Source organism: Ictalurus furcatus, chromosome 21, assembly GCF_023375685.1.
Source record: "Ictalurus furcatus strain D&B chromosome 21, Billie_1.0, whole genome shotgun sequence".
NCBI lineage: Eukaryota > Metazoa > Chordata > Actinopteri > Siluriformes > Ictaluridae > Ictalurus > Ictalurus furcatus.
The window spans coordinates 20,308,103-20,330,880 of NC_071275.1; the positions used below are offsets into that span (position 1 = coordinate 20,308,103).

The window sequence follows — 22,778 nt, forward strand, 5'->3', positions numbered from 1 at the left end:
ATGTTTAAAAAGAAGCTTATCTTCTACTTATCGACTGTGAGGCTCAATAACGTACGGTCTCGAACCAGGCGAGATCCCAGAGCGAACTCCATCGAGACACAGACCTCAGAACGTTCTTGTTATTGCGTCCTATTCAGTAGAAACCCAACAGCCTGCTAGTGATTAGCGGTTAGCAAGATCGCTACATGAATCTGATCTAAAATGTGACGGCGGACACAAGGAGAACTTCCTAAAACTCTAAACCAGGGGTGTCCGATTTTTATCCGCAAAGGGTGTGGGTGCAGGTTTTCGTTCCGATCAAGCAGCAGCAGCAGCCACAACTAACTCCACCCGATTACATCAGCAGATCTTGGCTGTCAGTGGACTTCTGCTTGGTTGGAATGAAAACCTGCACGCACACCGGCCCTTTGTGGAGAAGATTGGACACTCCTGATCTAATAGTTGCCTCCTTGGAAATAAAAAAGTTCCAATTAGAAACAAAAAGGGTTTGTTTGTTTTTTTTCCCAGCCTCATGCCATAGGAGAACCCTTTTAAGTTCTTTAGAGAACCACCAATTTACTGGCGCTTAAAAAGAACCCAGAAATGGTTCTTCACAGCAGCGACTAAAGGAAACATGTCATCATGAGTTCTCTCTTTAAAAATAAATAAATAAATCAATCTTAGTTAGTGCTTTAAGGAACTAAAGGAAGCTTCTTAAGAGTGATGCCTGCCAGGAGAACCTTTTCCAGTCCTACAAAGAACCTTACAGCCTAGCGTTCACTTTAACCTGCGACGTGACGATACCTCGGAGGACCAATACACTGCTCTGAAGAACCTTTGATAAACCGTACAGAACATCTCTAATCTCAAAAGAAGGACCATACAGCTCCACTGAAGAGGCTTATACGATGAAAAGCGGTTCATGACGAGAAGAACCTTGATTTTTACGAGTGTAGCTACACGTGCAGGAATGTTGTACTCTTAACGCATGTGAAGATCATTTAATAGAGTTAACAGAGCTAATAGAGCTGGCTGACATCGTGATGCTTCAGTGAGCGAGAGGGTCTGGTCATCGTTCTCGGGTTCCTCCTGTCTGTCCTCGCGTCCTTAAGAAACGTAAAAGAAAAGCGAGGAGACGCAATTAAAGAAACGAGACGCGCCCCGTGGTCCGTAGCTGATCGTCTCTAGCGGCCGTGTCGTGCGACTGCAATGCATTATGGGTAACACAGGTATCCCCGTCCAGTCAAATGTCATGTCTGTGTAAGAACACCAACTAGACCTGAGCCCTGGCGAATTTAATTCCACTCTTCCCAGCAGAGCGTGTTCCCGTTCCCAGCGTGCGTCTGAAACACGAGCCCGGATTTCTCTTATCGAGACGCGCAGGGCGCCGTACGGTTCACGCGCTCTCTCGCTGAGTCACAGCTCGCCGTCGCTTCTTTCACTGCAGTTCCTTTAGCCTTCCGACCACAGAGAGAGCTGCGCAGCTCAAAACTAGGCCAAACACACACACACACACACACACACACACACACCAATCACACCTATCCCTGTACGAGATTAATGTGCTCCTTTCTCCGGGATGAAACGCTCACACAGACGCGGTGTGCTCTCAGGCTCGACCTTCTCACTGACCTGGGATCAGTTCTTACCGTTCCCATGCTAATGAACAGGAAAATGATCTGATCACTGATCACAACGGGCCGTAATACGTCTCAAGAATCCCAAAATCGGTGCGATTAATCCAGCTAACAGGCGCGATTCGGGTCGGACTCGGCTCTCCTCGACGTTCGATTTGAAACGGAATTCAAAATATAATTCATTCGTTAGCGAGGTCACAGCAGTCCATTTATTTTGTCTGATCTTATTCATTTATGAATTAGATCGTGTAACATCTGGCTTAGTGCTTATAAATACGAAGCGCACCACTGCACAGCTGAACACGTGCCTTCCCTTAAAACCGGGCAATGCCATCACGTCGGATCGGACACGTGATCGCCTCAGCAGCTCGTTATCGAGTCCGTCGGGTGTTCCTGTCAGGAAGAAGACACTAAATAGGTGCAGTATCCTGTTTCATGCATGATTAGGCACTCTTTGTCCCCTTTGTGGTCCGCTTGTAAAAGCAAAGCAGAGTGTATGTTCATGTTTTTGGATGATCCTCACTACATCTCGTGATAACTGTGCGACTCCGGCAGGTATCATGAGCTACTTTAACACGAGCGTCAGCTGGCTTTTCCATCTTATTAACCTCGAGAGACAGGAGATAAAAAAAAAGAGAGAGGTCGATGATGGGAGGACTGTTTAGGTGAGTGAGAACTTGTTTCACGGACGTTCCGCATCATGAAAAGTAACTGTAAGTGGATAAAATGTACCACTCTTTAACAACTTTTTAAAAAAAAATCTTTAATAAATAATAAAAAAAAGTTGTAATAGTTGGCTAATCACTGTGGCATAAGGGGAATAAAGCACTTCAACGTGTGCTGTTATGGGAAAGTAATCAGCTTAAGTGTGGTAACAGTAACTCTGCTTCACACCACCAACCTGTTGCTGATTATTTTCCTGTAACAGCACAACACGGCAATATCTGCACAAACTACAGCTAGCTATAAAGTCAATTACATGCTACGTTTATTTTTATTTTCCTGGTGGGGGTGGAGGTTATGAAAAAAGGTACTAAAAAGACTAAAGTGTACTGTCTGTCTGTCTGTCTGTCTGTCTGAGCATGTGAAAAGGATATTTCCACTCCACGATGCTGATGCAGGCCTGGCGAAACGGGTTGTTCAGGTTCAGGCAGAACAGCGCTCTCTGTGGCCGCGTGTTGGCCGAGCTGCTCTTGCTCTTGGCGTACTGCAGCCTCTTCTTCTGCGCCAGCGTGCCCACCGGTGCCACCGTCGTCGTGGGCGGGGCCTCTGTGGCGTCGGCGGGCGGGACGGGTGGCGGGACCGGGCCGTTGACACTCATGGTGCAGGCTTGGGCCGGAGCGGTGCATCCACCGGCACGAGCCTCCCACGGGAGAGGGGAGAGGGGCGGGGGAGAGGGCGGGGACTGGGGTGAAGGGGCGGGGCTTTCTCACCAACACGCCGGCACGTCACCAGGAACAGGGACACTGGTGCTGCTGGCATAATTTGCCTCTGGAGGAAAAGAGAGAAAGGAATTAGTGAACGTGTGCGTGCGTGTGTGCGTGTGTGATTGAGAGGAAAAGAGAAAGAGTTAAAAAGAAGTAACGACAAAGATATGGAAGGAGACAGAGATTGAAAGTGTGTGTGTGTGCGTGTGTGTGTGTGTGTGTTAAGTTGTGGGAGGCTGTGTGATGATTTCCTTATCTATTCCCCTGCATTATGCAATATCGTGGGTGTTAAGTCAAAAAAACTGACATGCTGAGTGTTGGGGGTCTAAAGGCTCCTGGGACCAGCATGCATTACCCCACACACATGCACATACACGCACAGACACACACACACGCGCACACACACACATGCATGCATGCACTGATATTCAGTGTCACTAAGGAGTCTCAGTATTAAAAAAGACCACTGTGTATTGTCTCAAAAATAAGAACTACAGCTAAACTGTTACTAAAGTGGCTTAAAAACTGTGTTCAGTCAATCCTAACTTCAACATTTACGCTAAAAATATTCCAAATAATAATCCTTTACTTCAGAAGGTGGAACGTCACCACCTCGCAGGCATTCCTGGGCACCATTTCTGCACAGCGCTTGTGCTCCAGAGATGAAGTCATCATAACGATAGCGTTCCATCAATACTCGTGTGCATGCGCGGTTTTTTTTTGGTTTTTTTTATATTTAATAAATTTGCAAAGATTTCCAACAAACTTCTTTCACCTCGTCATTATGGGGTGTTGTTTGTAGACTTTTGAGGAAAATGATGAATTGAATCCATTTTGGAATAAGCCTGTGACGTAACAAGATGTGGGGAAAGTGAAGCGCTGTGAATACTTCCCGGATTCACCGCACATGTAAACATCTGTTATGTGAAACAGTTTATTCAGGGCAGGACTAAATAAATAACGTGCCAATCTGATGGTCCTTTGTAGGTTTTTCAATCGTTTTGCAGATTCCGCGAGGCGTAAGTAAACGTCGGAAACACCTCAAGGTTTGAGACGGCGGCTACGGTACGACCTTCGATCGATCACCTTGCTCGCCTGGAAGACCTCACTGACGTTAGGGGTTTGTTTTTTTGGCATCCGTGAAGAAGAATGAAAGCAAAAACGCGGAGATATCTAGAAACGTGATTTCGGGTTCCAAACACGTTCTCTGGTCATTTTCCCACACAGTGTGGAAAGCATATGCGTGGAGTCCGGCGTGTGCTGAGCAGCACGGGAGCGAGGAGACTGAGAACTGAGACTGAGAACCCCTCACCCCACACACACACACACACACACACACACACTTCCCCCGCCCCACCTGAGCCCGTTAACGCTGCCTCACTGTGTATAAAATACGCCATATGTACGTTACCTCATGCTAACCTCCACCCATAAGCAGTGTGTAGTACAGCGTGTTCGGTCCGACGTTTCTTCAGCTCCCCGCTCGCAACTTGAGCTGCTACCCGTGTGACCACACGTAGAACTTCGTAATAATAATCAAACTTTCAGGATTTGAGTGCTTCTCTGGTGTCGGGTTGCTGCTCCGTTTATTACGTACGTAATCACTGAACACTTCCCGGATCGGCTTTCCTCCTCGGAGATCGTATGCGAATGCAGGTCCGCGAATCAATTAACCTTTAATGAAAAATATAGCAGCCCGAGGCTTGTGTAGCAAATAGCCTTTATACATGGAAATGCCACACGAAGAGTCTGTTATCGATGCCTCACGGTTACACCGTCACTCTGAAACAGCGTGGAAACAGTTCGCCTTTTTTCTCAGCTACAGCGGGCTGGTTTAGGGAAGACGTTTACTGGCGCTCGGTGGGAAAGACGGACTGAGACGTGCCATGGGTTTGGGGAAATAAGGAAGCGTCATGGTGAGGAAGGAAGAACTAAAGCGGTGGTTTCACTTGGCCCAGCTGATAAAAAGCTTTCTATTTCGATTACGATCACAAAAGTCAAAATCTGAGTTTCTAAAATATTCATTTCCATTTTCACTAAAATTGCCTAACATTTCATCATAACGTATAAGCCTGAGAATATCTTCATGGGCACAGTATTACGGATGACAAACCTAGCGCGATAAAAGTTTCATTTGAGAGCGAGTTCAAAAAAAAATGAGAATCAATCAGACAAAATGAGTTCGCATCTGATCCGTCGGTGTCGCTCGAGACCGCGGCGAAGAAATGATCTGATGAAAATCCCACCGCGGGTGACCCGGTGAAGGACGACGCTGAACCGAAAGCCCTACCCAGAAAACCAACGACGGAGCAGCGTGGAAAACCGTTCGAAACTACTACGACGCCGTGATTTACACCGCTTTCACAGAGAAAGCAGAGGATGACGAACACAAAACACCGGCAGAGCTGTCACGACAACAAATCAGCTGCGTTAAGTCCTCGACCTGTCAGGCCTCACGGGAACAGCGAAGTGGCGAGGGGGCGCTATCAAAGAGGTCACGCTGTTCACTCCCTAAAGGTCATCTAACCAGCTTTATCCTGTACGGTCTTACTGTGTTCAATAGGAATCAAACTACAGCACGGTGAGAAAACAGTGAGATTACGGGGTTATAATGTTATCATCTATATCGTTTGGCTGAATCCCAAATGCTCCCAAAGGGACATATCAGTTATAAATCAGGGTCCGTCATTAAATAAGTAGGAAGCAGGGAGTAGCGTGGGATTCGGCCCTTGGGTTCTGACGGACGATATAATCGATTTTAAAATATTTATGAACAGATCCAACACAACATTTAAGCAGTAAAAGGATACTGTGTCACACAGTACGCCTGATTTGTGTCTCTTTTCTTTAAACGTTGAACAGTTTACTCCTCGTTTCCGACTTACGACATGAAATACTGGCAAACAGACCTACTTCATGTACGTTATTACACTTTCAATATGCTCTACAAGCCTTAAATCCTCTCAGAAACCAAGGGCTGAATCCCAAATGATCCCAACTGGAAATATAAATGTGTTTGTTAGGGGGTTATTTCATCCCTGGTGGGTAGTATGGGGTAGTTTGGGGTTCAGCCCTTGGGTCAAGGGTTATAGAGCCTGTATAACCTGCTGTTAAAAGTGTTGAGGGTTTAATAACATGACTGACATCATATGTAAGAAGTGTGTACGTCGTTATGTCTCTTTCTTTCTTTCTTTCTTTTAAACGTCGTTTGAATGGACGGTGATGGAATAAATATTTCCCACAGACACACGCGACACGATTATAACCTTTTACAGTGTGATTTAAATGAACCTTTTGTGTGACGTAAATGGTATAAAACGTCTTTTTCTTTTTTCTTTTTTTTTTTACAGCAAATAAAACGCGAAGAAGAAGAAACACGGAGTGTTAATGTGTTAACGCTTACGGCTAGCTAAGTGGCTATCAGGTGATGCGCGAGCTAACAGCTGCTTGGTTACCACACCGCGAGACGTTACCATAGGTTACCATACCGTTAAGCGATAGCTACAACTCACCCGCCGACATTTTGTTTTGGGATTTATTTATTTATTTTATTAATTAATTTTATTTATCAGACCCCCCCCCCCCTCCAAAAAAAAGACATCTTAATCGGATATGACGAACAGTGACAGCGTCACAGGTCTCACGGGACCGCAACACAAATGAAGGACAAAAGGTTTTTGTTTGTTTGTTTGTTTGTTTGTTTGTTTTGGGTCCCGTCCCCCCCACCACCACCACCACCCTCCCGACGCGAGTGTCATTTAGACGTCGTCCCACAGGCTATGATTATAACGTCAGAAAAAAAATAATACACATACACAGACACGGCTCGTGACCGAGGTGCTGCTGAAAGTCGTCCGTGAATGTCGTTACCTTCTTTGAGGACTTTATCGTAGGTCCGGCGCTCCGTTTAGATCCGTAGAGAAACCTCCGCGACCAAAATCGCTCAGCTCCGGCCTGCGACGGCGGATTTAAAGTCATCAGCTCGAGGCGCGAGAGACACACGTATGCACACGCACGCTATTAGGATTAGAACGTTCCATGTTTTTAGCTGGAAGCGCGAGCCGTGTAGGGCGCCAGCGCGCACGAGAGCATCCTCGGAGCCGTGTGTGCGTGCGTGCATGCGCGCGTGCGTGTGTGTGTGTGTGCGTGGAAACGCACTCACGCTAGCACGTCGCGCGGGCCCGTTTTTCAGCGTCGCCGAGAACGAATGAGCGCACGTGCCCAGGTCCAATCCTGCTCGTGCGTACGCGCGAGGCGCTTTTATTTAACATTAGCAGCACGGGCGCACGTGAAGCCGTTCATTATTTTAAAAACGAACAAACAAACAAACTCTATAACGTGCACATCCGGGTCTTTCTGAAGCATACTACGTCGTTCGTATAGGCGATATAACTGACGGTCCGCACCGTCAGAGAGAATGATGTGTTGCTATAGTAACGGCGCCAAACAGCCGACGTAATGACAGGCGAACGCATAGGCAGGAAAGGTAAACAAAACCTTACAGAAAAACTCATCTCTCTCTCTCTCTCTGTTAATTACAATTTATAGACATGACCATATAAGGGCATACCCTGGTCAACCCCACAACCCTGTGTTATTTCATTCAATATGGCGTATTTTCTATACATTAACCAGAATAAAATCAGACATCCCAGGGGAGTTTCCGGGACTCCTCTTCCAGCTGTGGGACTCCACGATTGTCGCCACATCCTCAAACCTGATTTGTCAGATGGTGCCGATTCATTTTCTATAACAGCTCATTCGCAGGGACGTGTACAGCAGACGCACCACATAAACATGTTAAAAAATAGTTTTCCGTAAGGAGAAATGTGTTTATTGAACGTGTACGGAAGGAGTCTCCAGTGTCAGCGCTTCGTAACAGTCGGAGGTAACATGGCACGAGGGAACAGCTGTTTATAGCCGCTATAAAGTAAGTGAGAACAGGAACAAACTCGTTTCACATTTCGCAACCTCACACTCTTAGAAATAAAAAAGAACCAAAAAGGGATTTTTTTTTCCAGCCAGATGCCATAGGAGAAGCCTTTTAAATCGGAAAAAAAATAACCTTTTACTCTTAAATTCTTTAAAGAGCCATCTATTTACTGGTGCTTTAAAGAACCCAGAAATGGTTCTTCACAGCAGTGCCACAAGGAACCATGCTATCATAAGTTCTCTTAAAACCCTTATTAGTGCTTTAAAGAACCAAAAGGAAGGTTCTTAAGCGTGATGCCTGCCAGGAGAACCTTTTCCAGTCCCACAAAGAACCTTATAGTGTTCACTTTAACCTGTGAAGCGATGGCACCTTGAAGGACCTATAACGAACCATAAAGAACTTCTTTAACCTCGAAAGAACCATACAGCTCAACCCAAGAAGCCGATACAATGAAAAAAGGTTCGTGACAAGAAGAAGGTTCTTTACAGAACCTACGGTGCTGAAGAACCTTTATATTTTTAAGAGTGTAAATGTAACTATAAACGAATAAAAAAAATACATTAACAACTGTCATTGTTGATAAACTGCTGTGGTATAAGAGGAATAAAACACCTGGGGTAACTCCGCTTCATCGCACCACCTCACCGTTGATTATTTTACACTAACGGAACAACACCGAGTGCTTTATTCCTTATCTAGTCCCTTCACCTTGATTACAAACTTTTTATTAGTTAATAATGGGTGGAGAGAAGATTTCCTCGAAATGATAGGGCTGAAGATTTGTGTGAGAGAGAGACACAGAGAGAGAGAGAGAGACAGACAGACAGAGAGACAGACAGAGAGCCCGCTCTGATCAGGCCAAAGAGGAAATAAATGCGACGTAAAAAGCAAAGCCGTCGAATTGTAAATAATCTGCACCGAGATGAGGACGGACAACCGCAGGCAATGGAGGGGGCGGGTGGCTCTATGCGTGTGTGTGTGTGTGTGTGTGTGTGTGTGCACGTGTGTAAGTGTCACAACAGAAATCAGCACTTCTGCAACACTGGATCTGGCCTGGTCGGTCAAGCAGAAAGAAACGATTCCCGGCTCACAAAGTGAAATCGTACATGTCGAGTGGAGGTGCTAGCACGGAAAGGCCTCGGCCATCGAGTCCACGGAGATCCGACGGAGGGAAAGTGAGAAAGACGGAGGAGGAACATCCAAGAGTCAAAAAACCAGGAAGAAGCAAGATTTTGGTGTAATATGGAGTTTACGCGTGAAGCCGAACGGCCGAGTCGTGATCCAGCGTGGAGCTGGACGGATTCGGCAGGAGAATGAGAGAGCAGATCCGAGTAGTGCTGCCGTGAAGGTTAAAGTAAGACGTCACGTCCAGCAAGTCATAACGTGAGCACCGAGGAAAGAGTGGAGGAAGGACACAAGTGAAGCAACAGGAACCGTTTCAGTCTCATCAGTGTTGAGAATTTTATTTTATTTTTTTAAAGTTATTCCTCATCCAGGTCTACATTCTCAGAAAGGATTAAAGGTGGATAATGAATAGAGCTAGCGCTGTGAGTGAACATTACCATGTCAAATCAGTTTACGTCCTCGCCAAGCATCCCTGATGTAGGCTACAAAAGTCCCTCGGCTTTCTTCTCACCAAACATACGATTAAATAACATTTCTGCGTGTTCACTGGCAAATTGCTTCGTCCCACAAGAGAAACAACCCGGTTACTTGTCCTGGATTTGCCTGGAAAAGCAGTTTTCATCTAATTATCAACCGGTTCACCACTTTAACCTTGTGAATGACCTTTTCCTTCTAGTTTCTTAATAATAATAATAATAATAATAATAGAATAATAAAAGAACAGGCTGTTGCTTCAGTTAAAATCACGTCAGTGACGTCTTCAGGCGTTTTAACTGTCCGGTGTCTTTCACATTTAAGTAATCATAAGCAACCCAACAGATAGCAATGCTCGCTAATGTTAGTTTCCGTGTTAACTGTCTGTCAGCTGTGTCGTAACCAGATGGCAAAACGTGAAATGAGACTATTGCTAGATAAATAGTGATCGATCTAATAACAGAGCACATAGCAGGACGTTCATGGGAAAGTACAGGTAGGTTTAATATATCACGAAGTCCGCTGGTTAGCTAAGAATACGCACCGTCACCTTAACTAGCTAAACATTATCTACATCGTTAGCTAGCTCAACATCATGGCCGGGTCTTGTTTTAAGTGGTTAGGTAGTGGCACCATGACTTTTATAATACAGTAGATATGTAAAAAAAAAAAACAAAAAAACAAAAAAAAAAAAAAAAAACCCCTTTACTGTGGTTTAGTGAAAAGGTTTATGTATCAGGCAGTCACCCTTGTGGTGTGAGATTAGAATCTCTAACTTACTTAAGTAAATAAGGTAACTAGGGCCGGATGATCAAGAAGAAGCGCCGACCATGAAGAGTTCATTGGGGGGGGGGGGGGGTATTAATGCTAGAAATGGAGCTGATTAATTTGATTAACCAGATTGTCCGCTCGCACTTCTCAATGTAACGGAAATGGAAAAAGTTAGAGGCGAACTAAGTAGCTGGCTAATATCTAGCTAATATCTCAGGTGGTCAATCACCTCCAGGCCTTTTCAGGCCTACTACCTTTCCTTACCTTACCACCTTGCATAATGGTCTAATGGCCATTTTTCAGGCGCTAAAGGGAAATATTTTGGTGTGTCGTCAGTGTTAGAACCGACGGAAAGTGATCCAGGTGGATTTTTATAATGATATGACCAGGGTGGTTGAGGGCCTTGGGGTAATTTGTCAATTAGGGCCCCAAAATGTTCAGAAATGGCCCCGCTCAACATTGCATTGATTCTCAAGCGTGCTGTTGGCGTTTTCGCCTCAGTCACCACATCAGCACGTCCCTCTCGAGGCCCTCCAGAGGCTCGTCAACCTGCCGGCTAGCTTTAACGCTGGAATGGATCCCATTTTTAGGCCGGTTACTGTACGGAAAGCCAACACCCTCCACCTGATCCACTTTCACACTCGAGCCGTCTCTCATCTTACAGCTGTCTCCGGAATATTCTCTCATCGTCACCTCTCTCTCGCTCGCTCTCTCTCGCTCTCTCTCTCTCTCGCTCTACCTTAAAGGTTTTGAAAAAAGCTGAGGAGACAAAAGTACCTAAAGAGACTTAACGGTGTCCTAATTCACTCGACATATAAAACATACATTTCTGCACGTCTGTGTCATTCCATTTCAGATATCTTTGGTACGAGAATTCTTGATGTTTGTGTGATGTATACTCTGTAATATACTGTATACGTCTTCATCAGTAAACTGTATATAAGCCAACTGTAATATTATGCATTGTATTACATATTGTTCTAGAAATTATCCAAGAGAATACCTCAGCTGGGTTATTAGCAGGTGACTGGAATGTTTTGTCCCTAAATAAAAACATCAGGAGGATTATCAGGTGGCGATATCTTACCTGACAGCGGCTGATAAAGACTCGTCCATGTTTCCCTCCTCGCTTTACGTCTCTCTGTGGCTGCCAGGTGAAGAAAGAAGGAGTTAGAACGGACGCTGGGATATTTTTACAGCTGGTGTCCACTTACCTTTCTGACCAGGTGTGGCACCTCCTCCCAGAAGGCACCTGAATAATTGAGCAGCTCCGAGCCAATCAGAGCGAGCGTGAAGCCTTTATGAGTGTGCAGATATTAAATTTTCACATCACGATAATTGCTTAACCTTCTCTATCACGGTTTAGAGTATTATCACAATCCCTTGTCGGAGTTTTTCCACCGAATTTCCATCCCAGTGAACAGGATTTGAGGTTTGTGTATACACAATATACAATAATCATTTACCCAAAATGAGGAATCTTAAAAAGACGAACGTTCTCCTCACTGGGACGGACTTGTTGTCTGGTAAGAGCCGGTACGTTATGTCATAGGGATAACGATTGAACCGGCTTTCTTTGTGAGCCACGTTACAGGAAGTGTGTAAGACGGACACTCTGTCCTCGAGTCAGTCCGAGGCATCGACATCGGGGTGACATCCTCGCTAGCAGCAACTCAGATCAGTCTGAAAATCCCTTGTCTGCTTCGATCACGTCTGTCTCTCTTTCCTCTCGGTCTCCGTGCTTGTCTTTCTCGCCTTCGTGACCCAAATTCCCACCGTTAACTTCCCGTCAAGACTTTAACGTCGGAACACGATGTATACCGTACAGCAAACGCATGTCCTTTAATACACGTGTACTCTCTATTGGAGGTTGTGGGGGACAGAATGCAGTTTTTTGGACACACAAACGGTGGATCGACGCGCGGTCCGTGTCGAAAGCAGCTCAATCGTACGTTCTCACTAGGTTCAAGTCTTTCCTGGTTTGCATTAGAGCTCTAAAATTCCCAGCATCCCAAAGTTTGGATTAGAAACTAATAGAAATGTGGAAAGTGACACTAAGAACACAAACGGAGGAAATGGTCTTGTACGTGTACGTCTCAGCACCGGCACGAAAAACGTCATTCCCACGTCCTGACTGGAAAAAAAATCCATTCAAGCTGGAATTCTGGGAGATTTCTCCAACCAAGCCTGAAACTGACCCGACCGCCTACGTGAACACGCCGTGTGTCATAGGAAATATGGAGTTTTATCGTCTCCCCGTTGAGAGGTATCACTCATGTTGACTAGCTGTGATGATTGACAGGTGCAGATGATTGACAGGAGGGCACTGCTGCATTGGGGTTAAGCTCCATGTCATGATAATGCAATGAATCCTGGGTAATGGAGTGAGGATCAGAGCTCCCTTGTAGAGCACGTGGATTAAGATGACCGTGATCCTCAATTTCAGCGTGTGTGTGTGTGTGTGTGTGTGTGTGTGTGAGGGAGATTTGCTAACGCCGCCGCAGGTCCGTCCTCCCTCCCCTCCTTCCTTTGTGAACTGAACCCAAATCCCCAGCACTAGCCGTGTGACGGGCCGCTATGTCAAGACGGAGCTGTAGCTCGGGCCCGCGGAGCAAAAATAGAAACACTCGGAGTGAGCTTCGCCTCGGAGAAGTTAGCGAGGCACGAGCCGCGCCGATTGGACGAGAGGCGCTATGCGAGCGCGTGTTCCCAGGCTGGGATTGGGTTGCACATTTCATGGCGGTTTGAAGAGAAGCATTTCTGACGGGGTTAGAAAGCCCAGGGGAGAGCGAGTGAGCGAGAGAGCGAGAGAGAGAGAGAGAGAGTTATAGATGACTGCACCACAGCACTAATGCTGACTCGAACAGCACAATAAGGCCTTTTTTAAGTTACACCTCGGACAAATTCCTTGTTCTCGCCACATGCCGTGCTATGTATAGCTCTTATTAATTATTAGAACATTGTATATCGAGTCCTCAGAGATCCCACACCGCCCTGAGAGACATCGGCCCAACCCAAGCCGAGATCCGCTTTCCTGCAGGGTTTAGCCGTGTCCCAGATTGTGTGTGTGTGTGTGTGTGTGTGTGTGTGTGTGTGTGTGTGTGTGTGTGTGTACACTTATATACTAGACATATTTCAATATACCGTGCAATCTAGACTCACTGAGAAATTAAAACCTACAGGCCATCATCTGGGACTTTTTAGCATATTTAGTATACTTTCTACTCTCTCTTGATGGATGGATGGATGGATGGATGGATGGATGGATGGATGTTTCTTTTGAATATATGAAGCTTGTCCCCAACACTCATCGAGAAATGACAGCGAATACAAAAAAAAACAAATTCACTAACACTTGCCCTAGTCCTAGATGATGCAGTGTATATATATATGTATATATATATATTTGATGTGGTATGACAGACACTTTGCACTAACCTGTCCCATAATGCACCACAGTATAAAAGGGGCGGAGTCGGTATCAAAAATACGAGACAGAGCCACGGTGTTTAACGATGATATCCACAGACTGTTCTCATTGATGGACTGTACATTACAAAAATACTCCCACACACACGCCACGCCACGCCACGCCACGCCACAACACGCCACTTACCCTCCCCAGGTTACAAGGTTGTATTCCATACCAACGATTGCATTTTTAAAAAAAAATGTAATAAAGACTGACACGTAAACCTTTTTATCTATTTATATTTACATTTAATATTGTGGAACATCCATGAAACAAGTTCTTTCCTGTTCTCGACTCTCACAGTCGTTCCCTCACCAGCCTCTGCTTTTAAAACTTCATCTCTGACTGTCACAAAGCGCTGGCACTGGAGACTCCTTCCATAAACGTTACAAAAATAAACACACACCAGGAATAAACACGTTTCCACTTAGAGAGAACTTCACCTAATCGACGATTACACGTTTTTTAAAATGTGTTTATGCGGGGTGTTCGCTGTACACGGCCCTGTGAAGGAGCTGTTGCTATGGAAACGATAGCGTATTAGAACGAGCGTGTTAATATACACCTGTGATTTGCAGCTGCGCGACCGTCAGAGCCGCCGTTACAGGAAACTAATCAACGCCTTCTGACCAATCACAATCCAGGATTCTGTAGCACTGTGGTATAACGCAGGATAACAATAGTGAAAATCAGAGCACCAGACAGGTCGTGTGCAGTGTCTACGGAATACCCAGGATGCACCGTGGGGTCTGAAGGTGAACCGGCTGTGTGTGATGGTGCTGAAGATGATTAATGATGGTGTATGACGTCTCGGTCCTCCTGACTCTCTGATTTAATGGGATCGTGATTCAGGCGCAAACCAACCGCAATCATCTTACATTTTTCCGTCTCAGCACGAGTCCGTTCTCGAATTCCTCCCGGAACGTGGAGGAGACTTCAAGGTTCTTCGGCACTGCGCTGTTCTCCTGCCTGCCGTTAGCTCGGCTCCAAAGCTGTCTGCGTCCGTCATGACATCATCGTCCTGTCCTTCTGCCAGCCCGGGACAAACATGACATCACAACAGCCTCGGAGACACGGACCCATGCCGTGACTGAGTGAGAGACAGACACAAAGACAGACGGAGAGAGAATTTAACTTAGAACTTCATCATGATGATAGTAGAAACTAAATATACAAATAAATAAATAAATAAGAGTTTATTCATAAACACCTGTGGGGTTTTTTTTTTTTGTATCACATCAATTCAATTCATTTTTATTTCTGTAGCGCTTTTAGCAACGGACACGGTCACAAAGCACCTGCACAGGAATATAAAAATTCAGGACGTACATTTTCAATTGATAAGTTTAACCGTAATGACCGAGCCAGAGGCGACATGGTGAGGGAAAACTCCCCGAGACGACGTGAGCAAGAAACCTTCTCAAAAGGGAACCCGTCGTCATCTGGGTGACCCCGGATAGCGCCGTTATAAATAAATAAACCCCTTCTAGAACTGTGCTCAAACAGTGCAGCTGTGTAGCCAGGAACGTCATTACAGTTTTCACATGAAGTCTGTTCTGCTGATCTTCTCCAGTGTTCACTGATGCGACTGTTCCTGGCAACTGCGGTCCAAAAGCTACCGTCAATCACCGGTCACATTCGGCTTCAGCACACTCCGGGTGGCTTCGGGGACTCAACTTAGACTATATTTTAAGGAAACCTATGGAATTCCTCTTTTAAAAAATACCATGAACATTTAACGTCATTACCAACAAATCTGTTCAAACATAACGCGCTGTATAAATCGCAAACCAGTGACATAGAACACACCGAGAACACGTGGTGGAGGGAAACGTGGCCGACAACACCGCAGTACAGGAATATAAAACGGGTACATCACATTTAGTCCACACGTCAAACAAATGGCTTTTTATCCATTTACAGTACACAGCTACGAGAGGCACAGAGCACTGACGAGTCTGCGAAAAAAAGGAGTGCAATGTTTTATCACATTTTATCATTATTTTTCTTAATATAAACTAGAAGTGTGCTGTATAGATTAGACGATTGGGGGGTTTTTTAAACTCATATTTTGCATGAAAAGCTGTTGGTTATTTTTATCTAGAGATAAACTGAAATACAATTCCTGCTGATATTAGTTACAGCATAATTAAAGACTTCAGGGTAAAAGAATAGAAATAATGGCAATGTTGATCCTGCAAAAACAAACAAACAAACAAACTCCATAATAAGAATCATGCCAAAATCCAGATCAATCTGGCAACCCTGCGTTCTTATAGACGCTCATTTGTTGTGTGTATTACTGCCATCAGGTGGGGAGAGGATGTAAAAGCAGTCCAAAGTCACATGCTTAATTTGTCCCTCCACCTCTTCAGTGCCCATTTGCAGACTTGCAAACACACACACACACACACACACACACACAATTCATTAGCAATAACTACATCTTATCTCAAAGCACTGCTGAGTGTGTTGACGTAAAACATGTGCATAAAAAGTGTGTGTGAGAGTGTGTGTTTTGAACAAATGTGCAAGACCTTGCTTTTTGAGAATGCATGTAGAAGAATGTATGTTTCACTTCCACTTCCCACCCACACATTATCGTTTCTAAAAATGACTTCTCTCCCTCCCAAAGACGCAGAAGGACAAATCCCACCCCCTCCACCCCTCTGCGCAGGAAATGCTGGATCGTTCCAGATCGTACCAACTTAGAAATAGCTGTAATTGTGTGTGTGTGTGTGTGTGTGTATGTGTGTGTGTGTGTGTGTGTGCCTTGAGCCTCACACACACACACACAGACCTTCTGTGTTTCTGGCTCTTTCACTGCACTGGCGCTATTTTGCAGTCCGTGTGTGTCCGAGCTCCTAAAGATGAGAGTCATGACATCATGACGTTCATCAGATGTGCAAGAACATCTGCAAAGCTGCTTCTCGCAAGGCTGCATACTGTACGCTTCGTCACACACACACACACACACATATGAAGGTCAGAATACAGCCATTTTATATGTATATGATTCATATATACATTATATAAATATAGGAATAATAGTTAGAGAAACCGAATGGGTATGTTGTCGTGTGGCCAGAAACCCGAGAGCCGGATTATTTCAAAACTGAAGGAAAGGAGATCAAAATGCTAGAAGAATCCTGGTTTGCAAAGCCCACACGTCCATCCATTCAAGTATTTTCTCTACCGCTTATCCTACAGGATCACGGGGGAACCTGGAGTCTATCCCAGGGAGCATGGGGCACAAGGCGGGGTACACCATGGACAGGGTGCCAAGACATCACAGGGCACAATCACATACACACTCACACACCCATTCATACACTACGGACACTTTGGACACGCCGATCGGCCTACCACGCATGTGTTTGGACTGGGGGAGGAAACCGGAGTACCCGGAGGAAACCGGTACTCGAACCCCCAACCCTGGAGGTGTGAGGCGATAGAGCTAACCACTAATACTGACAAAATATTTGCCTATCGCACCTTTAAGAGCTGTAGAAAGAACTCAACTAAATTTGTGTCATATTTCGACAAACTCAGTGGATATGACTGCAGGTTTAATTAAAACTATAAAAACTTTATTTATTTACAGACAGGGGCGGGGAGGGGGCATGAGATATTAACTAGATAAATAAAGTAGGAAAAAACAAATATCAATCGAGAAATAATAGAAACGCCTTAATAATCAAGTGAGAGACAAAATAATACTGTGAGTGTGTGTGTGGGGGGGGGGGGGATAAATGAGCAGATTGGGAGCAGGTGTGTTGATCAGATCGAAGGTGAACTTGACTGAAGATGACACACGTGAGGGGTTGGAAAGTGGGCGTGGCTTAGAGTGGGGTAGTAATGGAGCTGGATGAACGATGGGCTGTAACGAACTAGCAATAACACACTGTTTCTCAAAGATAAACAGGGGGAAGTCATAACCACAATAATCTTGACTCATGTAGCACTTTATATTCGGAGGTCAGAGTGCTGAGGGGTGAAAAGAATAAGAAGAAGAAGAAGAAAATAATAATAAAGAAAGCCAGGCACTGAGAAGAGGAGCTAGGGGACATGTGAAGAAAAGAGTGGGAACATCTTCAAATGCCTCGACATCTGGCTCATGAGAACACGCCTGTCCTGTCTGAACCCCTCTGCACCCCTCTGGTGTGACCTTTACTTCATCACACATCATGTGATCTTTAAGCTAACACTGCACTTACCCCCAGCACGTGCGCAGACTGACAGCTGCCCATCATGTGCACTCATTCAGAGCCGAGATGGAAGTGAAGCTGCACGTGATGCTGTCACTGTGATAAATACTGCAGTGAGGACGAGGACACACACACACACACACACACACACTTTTGCGCATGTGTGAGCCACAATCATAACCTGTAAACTCAACTTTTTTCCACCAGGGGGCAGCACAGACCTTTCTTCCTGTTCTGTACATTTTCCACTAAAGGCTCGTATTACACTTTGCCTATACATACTGCATTGTGTATCTAGTTTGTCCAGGTGCCTACACACACACACACACACACATACACACGCGAAGTGTTAGTGCAACCAGCATGCTGCAGTTTAAGAATAGGTCCAGAATGAACACAGAAAATACAAAAGAAAAGTAATAAAAAGCATTCGTTTTAAAACTATGCTGCACTATGCAACCACAACAATGTTATCCAGAATCATCATCATCATCATCATGTTCTTTACATCACATTTTAGAGCAATTTTAATATTTGGAATCCAAAATCTCAACATTAAAATAAATCACATAATTTTACTCTATAATTTACTGATAAATATGAACTATACAGCGTGAGTCCCCTGGATCAGTCAGTTCCTGTAGAGTAGGCGTGGCCTCTGTTCCGGGGCGTTCCAGTGAAGGAGGTGTGGCCACTGTTCCAGTTTGTTCCAGTGAAAAAGGTGTGGCCTCTTTGTCCATTAGTCCCAGTGAAGGAGGCGTGGCCTCTATTCTGGGGAGTTCCAGTGAAGAAGGTGTGGCCTCTTTGTCCATTAGTCCCAGTGAAGAAGGTATGGCTTCTTTGTCCATTAGTCCCAGTGAAGAAGGTGTGGCCTCTTTGTCCATCAGTCCCTGTGAAGGAGGCGTGGCCTCTTTGTCCATTAGTCGCAGTGAAGTAGGTGTAGCCTTTGTTCCTGTGCTTCCTATTAAAAAAATAAAAGTTTACAGTGCAGCTTGTCACAGCAGTGCTTTAACTGCCAGTGAACCAACCATGAGTAACAGGCCCGTGAGAACCTTCTGGGAGAAACCACTATGCAGCAGGGGGTCCATCCAGTACTGGATCTCAGTCTCGGAGTCCAAGTTTACATAAAGGTGGAGATGAAGATGAGGTGAGGGACCCGCCAGGGATCCTTGACATCAAGTATGTAATTCTCCATAGAGAGAAGTCAGAGAAGTTTCATCAAGCACGACTTACCACAGAGCTCTGCACCTCCGTATGGCTCCTCGGATGGCAAACACAGCAATGCCACTGCCGTGAGAGAGAGTATAGACTGCAGAGCAGGAAGAGGTGATCATTTACAGTTCAGACGCCATCTTACAAAGTATTTTTCTGGCAAAGAGTTACACTTACTGGATACACACCTGTACACATCATAATACACATCTGTACACATCACACTACACACCTGTACACACACGTACACGTCACACTACACACCTGTACACACACGTACACGTCACACTACACACCTGTACACACACGTACACGTCACACTACACACCTGTACACACACGTACACGTCACACTACACACCTGGAACACCTGGAATTTATATTTTTAAAGAAGGTGTTTGTGAACATGAGTGAAGTGCTGACAGAAAGAAAAATGGATCCACACCGTGATAAGAATGGAGATGTAGGACAGCCACAATCAGAGCAAAAACGAACCCCCACAGTGCATCTGGTGAGAATGAGGAAAAAGGGATTTATATGATGGGCGTTTTTCATAGTCTCAGTTAATTCTTTGGTTAGAAACGTGTTCCACTTACCTCTCCGGTGGAAAGGTGGACCTCTGCATCGTCTGGTGTGTGGAGGCAACCCTGGAAAACAGAGCATATATAGATACGGATATAAATACTCCTGGGTAGACCTGCACAGATCTGAATACACCTGAACACCCCTGAATACACCTAAATTCACACCTAAAGAGATCTCTACACGTCTAAAACCCCCTGAATTCACCTGAACACCCCTGAATACACCTAAATTCACACCTAAAGAGATCTCTACACGTCTAAAACCCCCCTGAATTCACCTGAACACCCCTGAATACACCTAAATTCACACCTAAAGAGATCTCTACACGTCTAAAACCCCCCTGAATTCACCTGAACACCCCTGAATACACCTAAATTCACACCTAAAGAGATCTCTACACGTCTAAAACCCCCCTGAATTCACCTGAACACCCCTGAATACACCTAAATTCACATCTAAAGAGATCTCTACACGTCTAAAACCCCCCTGAATACACCTGAACACCCCTGAATACACCTAAATTCACACCTAAAGAGATCTCTACACATCTAAAGCCACCTGAACACCCCTGAATACACCTAAATTCACATCTAAAGAGATCTCTACACGTCTAAAACCCCCTCAATTCACCTGAACACCCCTGAATACACCTAAATTCACACCTAAAGATATTTCTACACGTCTAAAACCCCCTCAATTCACCTGAACACCCCTGAATACACCTAAATTCACACCTAAAGAGATCTCTACACATCTAAAACCACCTGAACACCCCTGAATACACCTAAATTCACACCTAAAGAGATCTCTACACGTCTAAAACCCCCCTGAATTCACCTGAACACCCCTGAATACACCTAAATTCACACCTAAAGAGATCTCTACACGTCTAAAACCCCCCTGAATTCACCTGAACACCCCTGAATACACCTAAATTCACATCTAAAGAGATCTCTACACGTCTAAAACCCCCTCAATTCACCTGAACACCCCTGAATACACCTAAATTCACACCTAAAGATATTTCTACACGTCTAAAACCCCCTCAATTCACCTGAACACCCCTGAATACACCTAAATTCACACCTAAAGAGATCTCTACATGTCTAAAACCCCCTCAATTCACCTGAACACCCCTGAATACACCTAAATTCACACCTAAAGATATTTCTACACGTCTAAAACCCCCTCAATTCACCTGAACACCCCTGAATACACCTAAATTCACACCTAAAGATATTTCTACACGTCTAAAACCCCCTCAATTCACCTGAACACCCCTGAATACACCTAAATTCACACCTAAAGAGATCTCTACATGTCTAAAACCCCCTCAATTCACCTGAACACATCTGAATACACCTAAATTCACACCTAAAGAGATCTCTACACGTCTAAAACTCCCTCAATTCACCTGAACACCCCTGAATACACCTAAATTCACATCTAAAGAGATCTCTACACGTCTAACACCACGTGAATACACCTGAACAACTCTGAATACACCTAAATTCTTAGGGACATTATTGTAAATGATTGTTAGGGATCTCACCAAAGCACCAGCCCACAGCCTCAAAAACAAACATGCAGAAGACAGTGAGGACGACCGGCATCACCAGCGCTGTAAAGACAAGAGAAGTCAAATTCGCACAAATGTCTGTACAAATCTAGTCCTGCGTTCATAGGCGGTGCAGTGTGTCATGCAGTTTGCATGTTCTCCCCGTGCTGCGGGGGTTTCCTCCGGGTGCTCCGGTTTCCTCCCCCAGTCCAAACACATGCTGTAGGCTGATCTCTACGTTGTCTGTAGTGTGTGAATGGGCGTGTGAGTGTGTGTGCAGGTTGTGCCCTGCGATGCCATGGGTTGGAAGGATGTATTATATGTACAGAATATACTGCATATATCATTGTAACAGCCATCACATGACTCAGGTATTTTCCCGTTTTAAAAATGAAAGTAAAGTAAACGTGACTGTTTTTTAGACTCAAGCGTCATGTGAAAAACCAGAAAATACCAACCTACGGAAGAGAAACGAAAGGGCGGAACTGTTAATGCATACATTTGTGGACATTATAATGAACGGCTATAAAAAAAATCATTTGCCAACCTTTTTTAAAAAGATTTTTTATATTTTGCCTACAGAAAAAATGAGTTCATGTAATATTACTCCATTATGATCAGTGTATCTGTGTATCTGTGTACATCTGCAGATTTCTCTTTATATTTTAATCAATTTAATTTATATATATATATATATATATATATATATATATATAAAGTCTTGGTTAGGAATGGACAGATTTATTAATCTCACATTACAGGATGTTTTATACTCTGAATACCAGCCAAAATGTGACCTTACAGTAGTACGGCCTGTAGCTACACAGTCCACAGCCCAGGCCGAAGCAGATGGAGAAGAAATGATAAAACTTATCTGGAATAAAACCGGAAAAATGGACTGAGTCGACTGACATGATTGACAGCTATATGCTTTGCTTTCATTTCTTCAGCAGTGATAGAAATGGTAAAGAAGACTTACAGTGATTGTACAAATCCAGCATGTTGTCTGATCCCGCGTGTCTGCAGTCTCAGGTGTAATTTTCAGACCTGGCTAGTTTTGTGCTCGTGCCATGGAGACGCCGGTGACGGCTTTGAGGAGTGAGTGAAACTGGTTAGATGACAAATGTAACTTCGAAAGGTAAACATCGGAAATCCCCAGAGCGTGATTTCACTTTCACGTTGACAGTGTTTGGTTTTATTATTTACATATAGGTTGTGACATCTTTCAGGAATGTGAGTTGGAACAATATCAGCTTTTCTTGAAAGAAACATCAAGAGTAGGGTTCTTTTTTTTCTTTTTTAAATAGAAAATTACAGTATACGTGTAAAATATAAATGTGTGTTCACCCTTAAACATCTAACATTGTTTGGCTTTAATGGCCATATCTCAATTCACCT

At 44.6% G+C, this 22,778-nt stretch overlaps 2 protein-coding genes and 1 long non-coding RNA gene across 5 annotated transcripts in view; 1 reads left to right on the forward strand and 2 right to left on the reverse strand.

Moving 5' to 3' along the window:
- Nucleotides 1-7,052, reverse strand: part of cacna1da (calcium channel, voltage-dependent, L type, alpha 1D subunit, a) — a 92,282-nt gene extending 85,230 nt beyond the window's left edge. For both annotated transcript variants that reach the window (XM_053653601.1, XM_053653599.1), the window contains exons 1-2: nt 6,914-7,052; nt 2,714-3,107 (exon numbers count right to left, since the gene is read on the reverse strand). In XM_053653601.1, the coding sequence (XP_053509576.1) occupies nt 2,714-2,937 (224 nt within the window). In that variant the 5' untranslated portion in view covers nt 2,938-3,107; nt 6,914-7,052. The remainder of the gene's footprint in view (nt 1-2,713; nt 3,108-6,913) is intronic.
- Nucleotides 7,053-7,396: 344 nt separating this feature from the next.
- Nucleotides 7,397-9,643, forward strand: LOC128625367 (uncharacterized). Its single transcript, XR_008388923.1, has 2 exons — nt 7,397-7,529; nt 7,679-9,643. It is a non-coding gene; the product is annotated as an uncharacterized LOC128625367 (long non-coding RNA).
- A 7,045-nt stretch (nt 9,644-16,688) lies between these two features.
- Nucleotides 16,689-22,493, reverse strand: LOC128625370 (uncharacterized). 2 transcript variants are annotated; one of them, XM_053653610.1, is made up of 7 exons: nt 22,360-22,493; nt 22,183-22,254; nt 21,375-21,443; nt 19,834-19,884; nt 19,683-19,745; nt 19,260-19,335; nt 16,689-18,987 (listed from the first exon to the last, which is right to left on the reverse strand). In XM_053653610.1, exons 1-7 carry the CDS (start codon nt 22,379-22,381, stop codon nt 18,654-18,656), a joined length of 687 nt encoding a protein of 228 aa, XP_053509585.1. In that variant the 5' UTR covers nt 22,382-22,493; the 3' UTR covers nt 16,689-18,653. The 2 variants fall into 2 exon arrangements, with proteins under 2 accessions (XP_053509585.1, XP_053509586.1); XM_053653611.1 differs by lacking the exon at nt 22,183-22,254.
- Between the last annotated feature and the right edge of the window lie 285 nt (nt 22,494-22,778).

Excerpts from the sequence above, each read along its gene's own strand:
- LOC128625370 (XM_053653610.1), bottom strand. The coding sequence starts at position 22,381 with ATGCTGGATTTGTACAATCACT. Across the intron at positions 19,885-21,374 it reads GGCTGTGGGCTGGTGCTTTG|GGTTGCCTCCACACACCAGA; the intron begins GTGAGATCCCTA and ends TCTGTTTTCCAG. Across the intron at positions 19,336-19,682 it reads ACATCTCCATTCTTATCACG|TCTATACTCTCTCTCACGGC; the intron begins GTGTGGATCCAT and ends CCTGCTCTGCAG.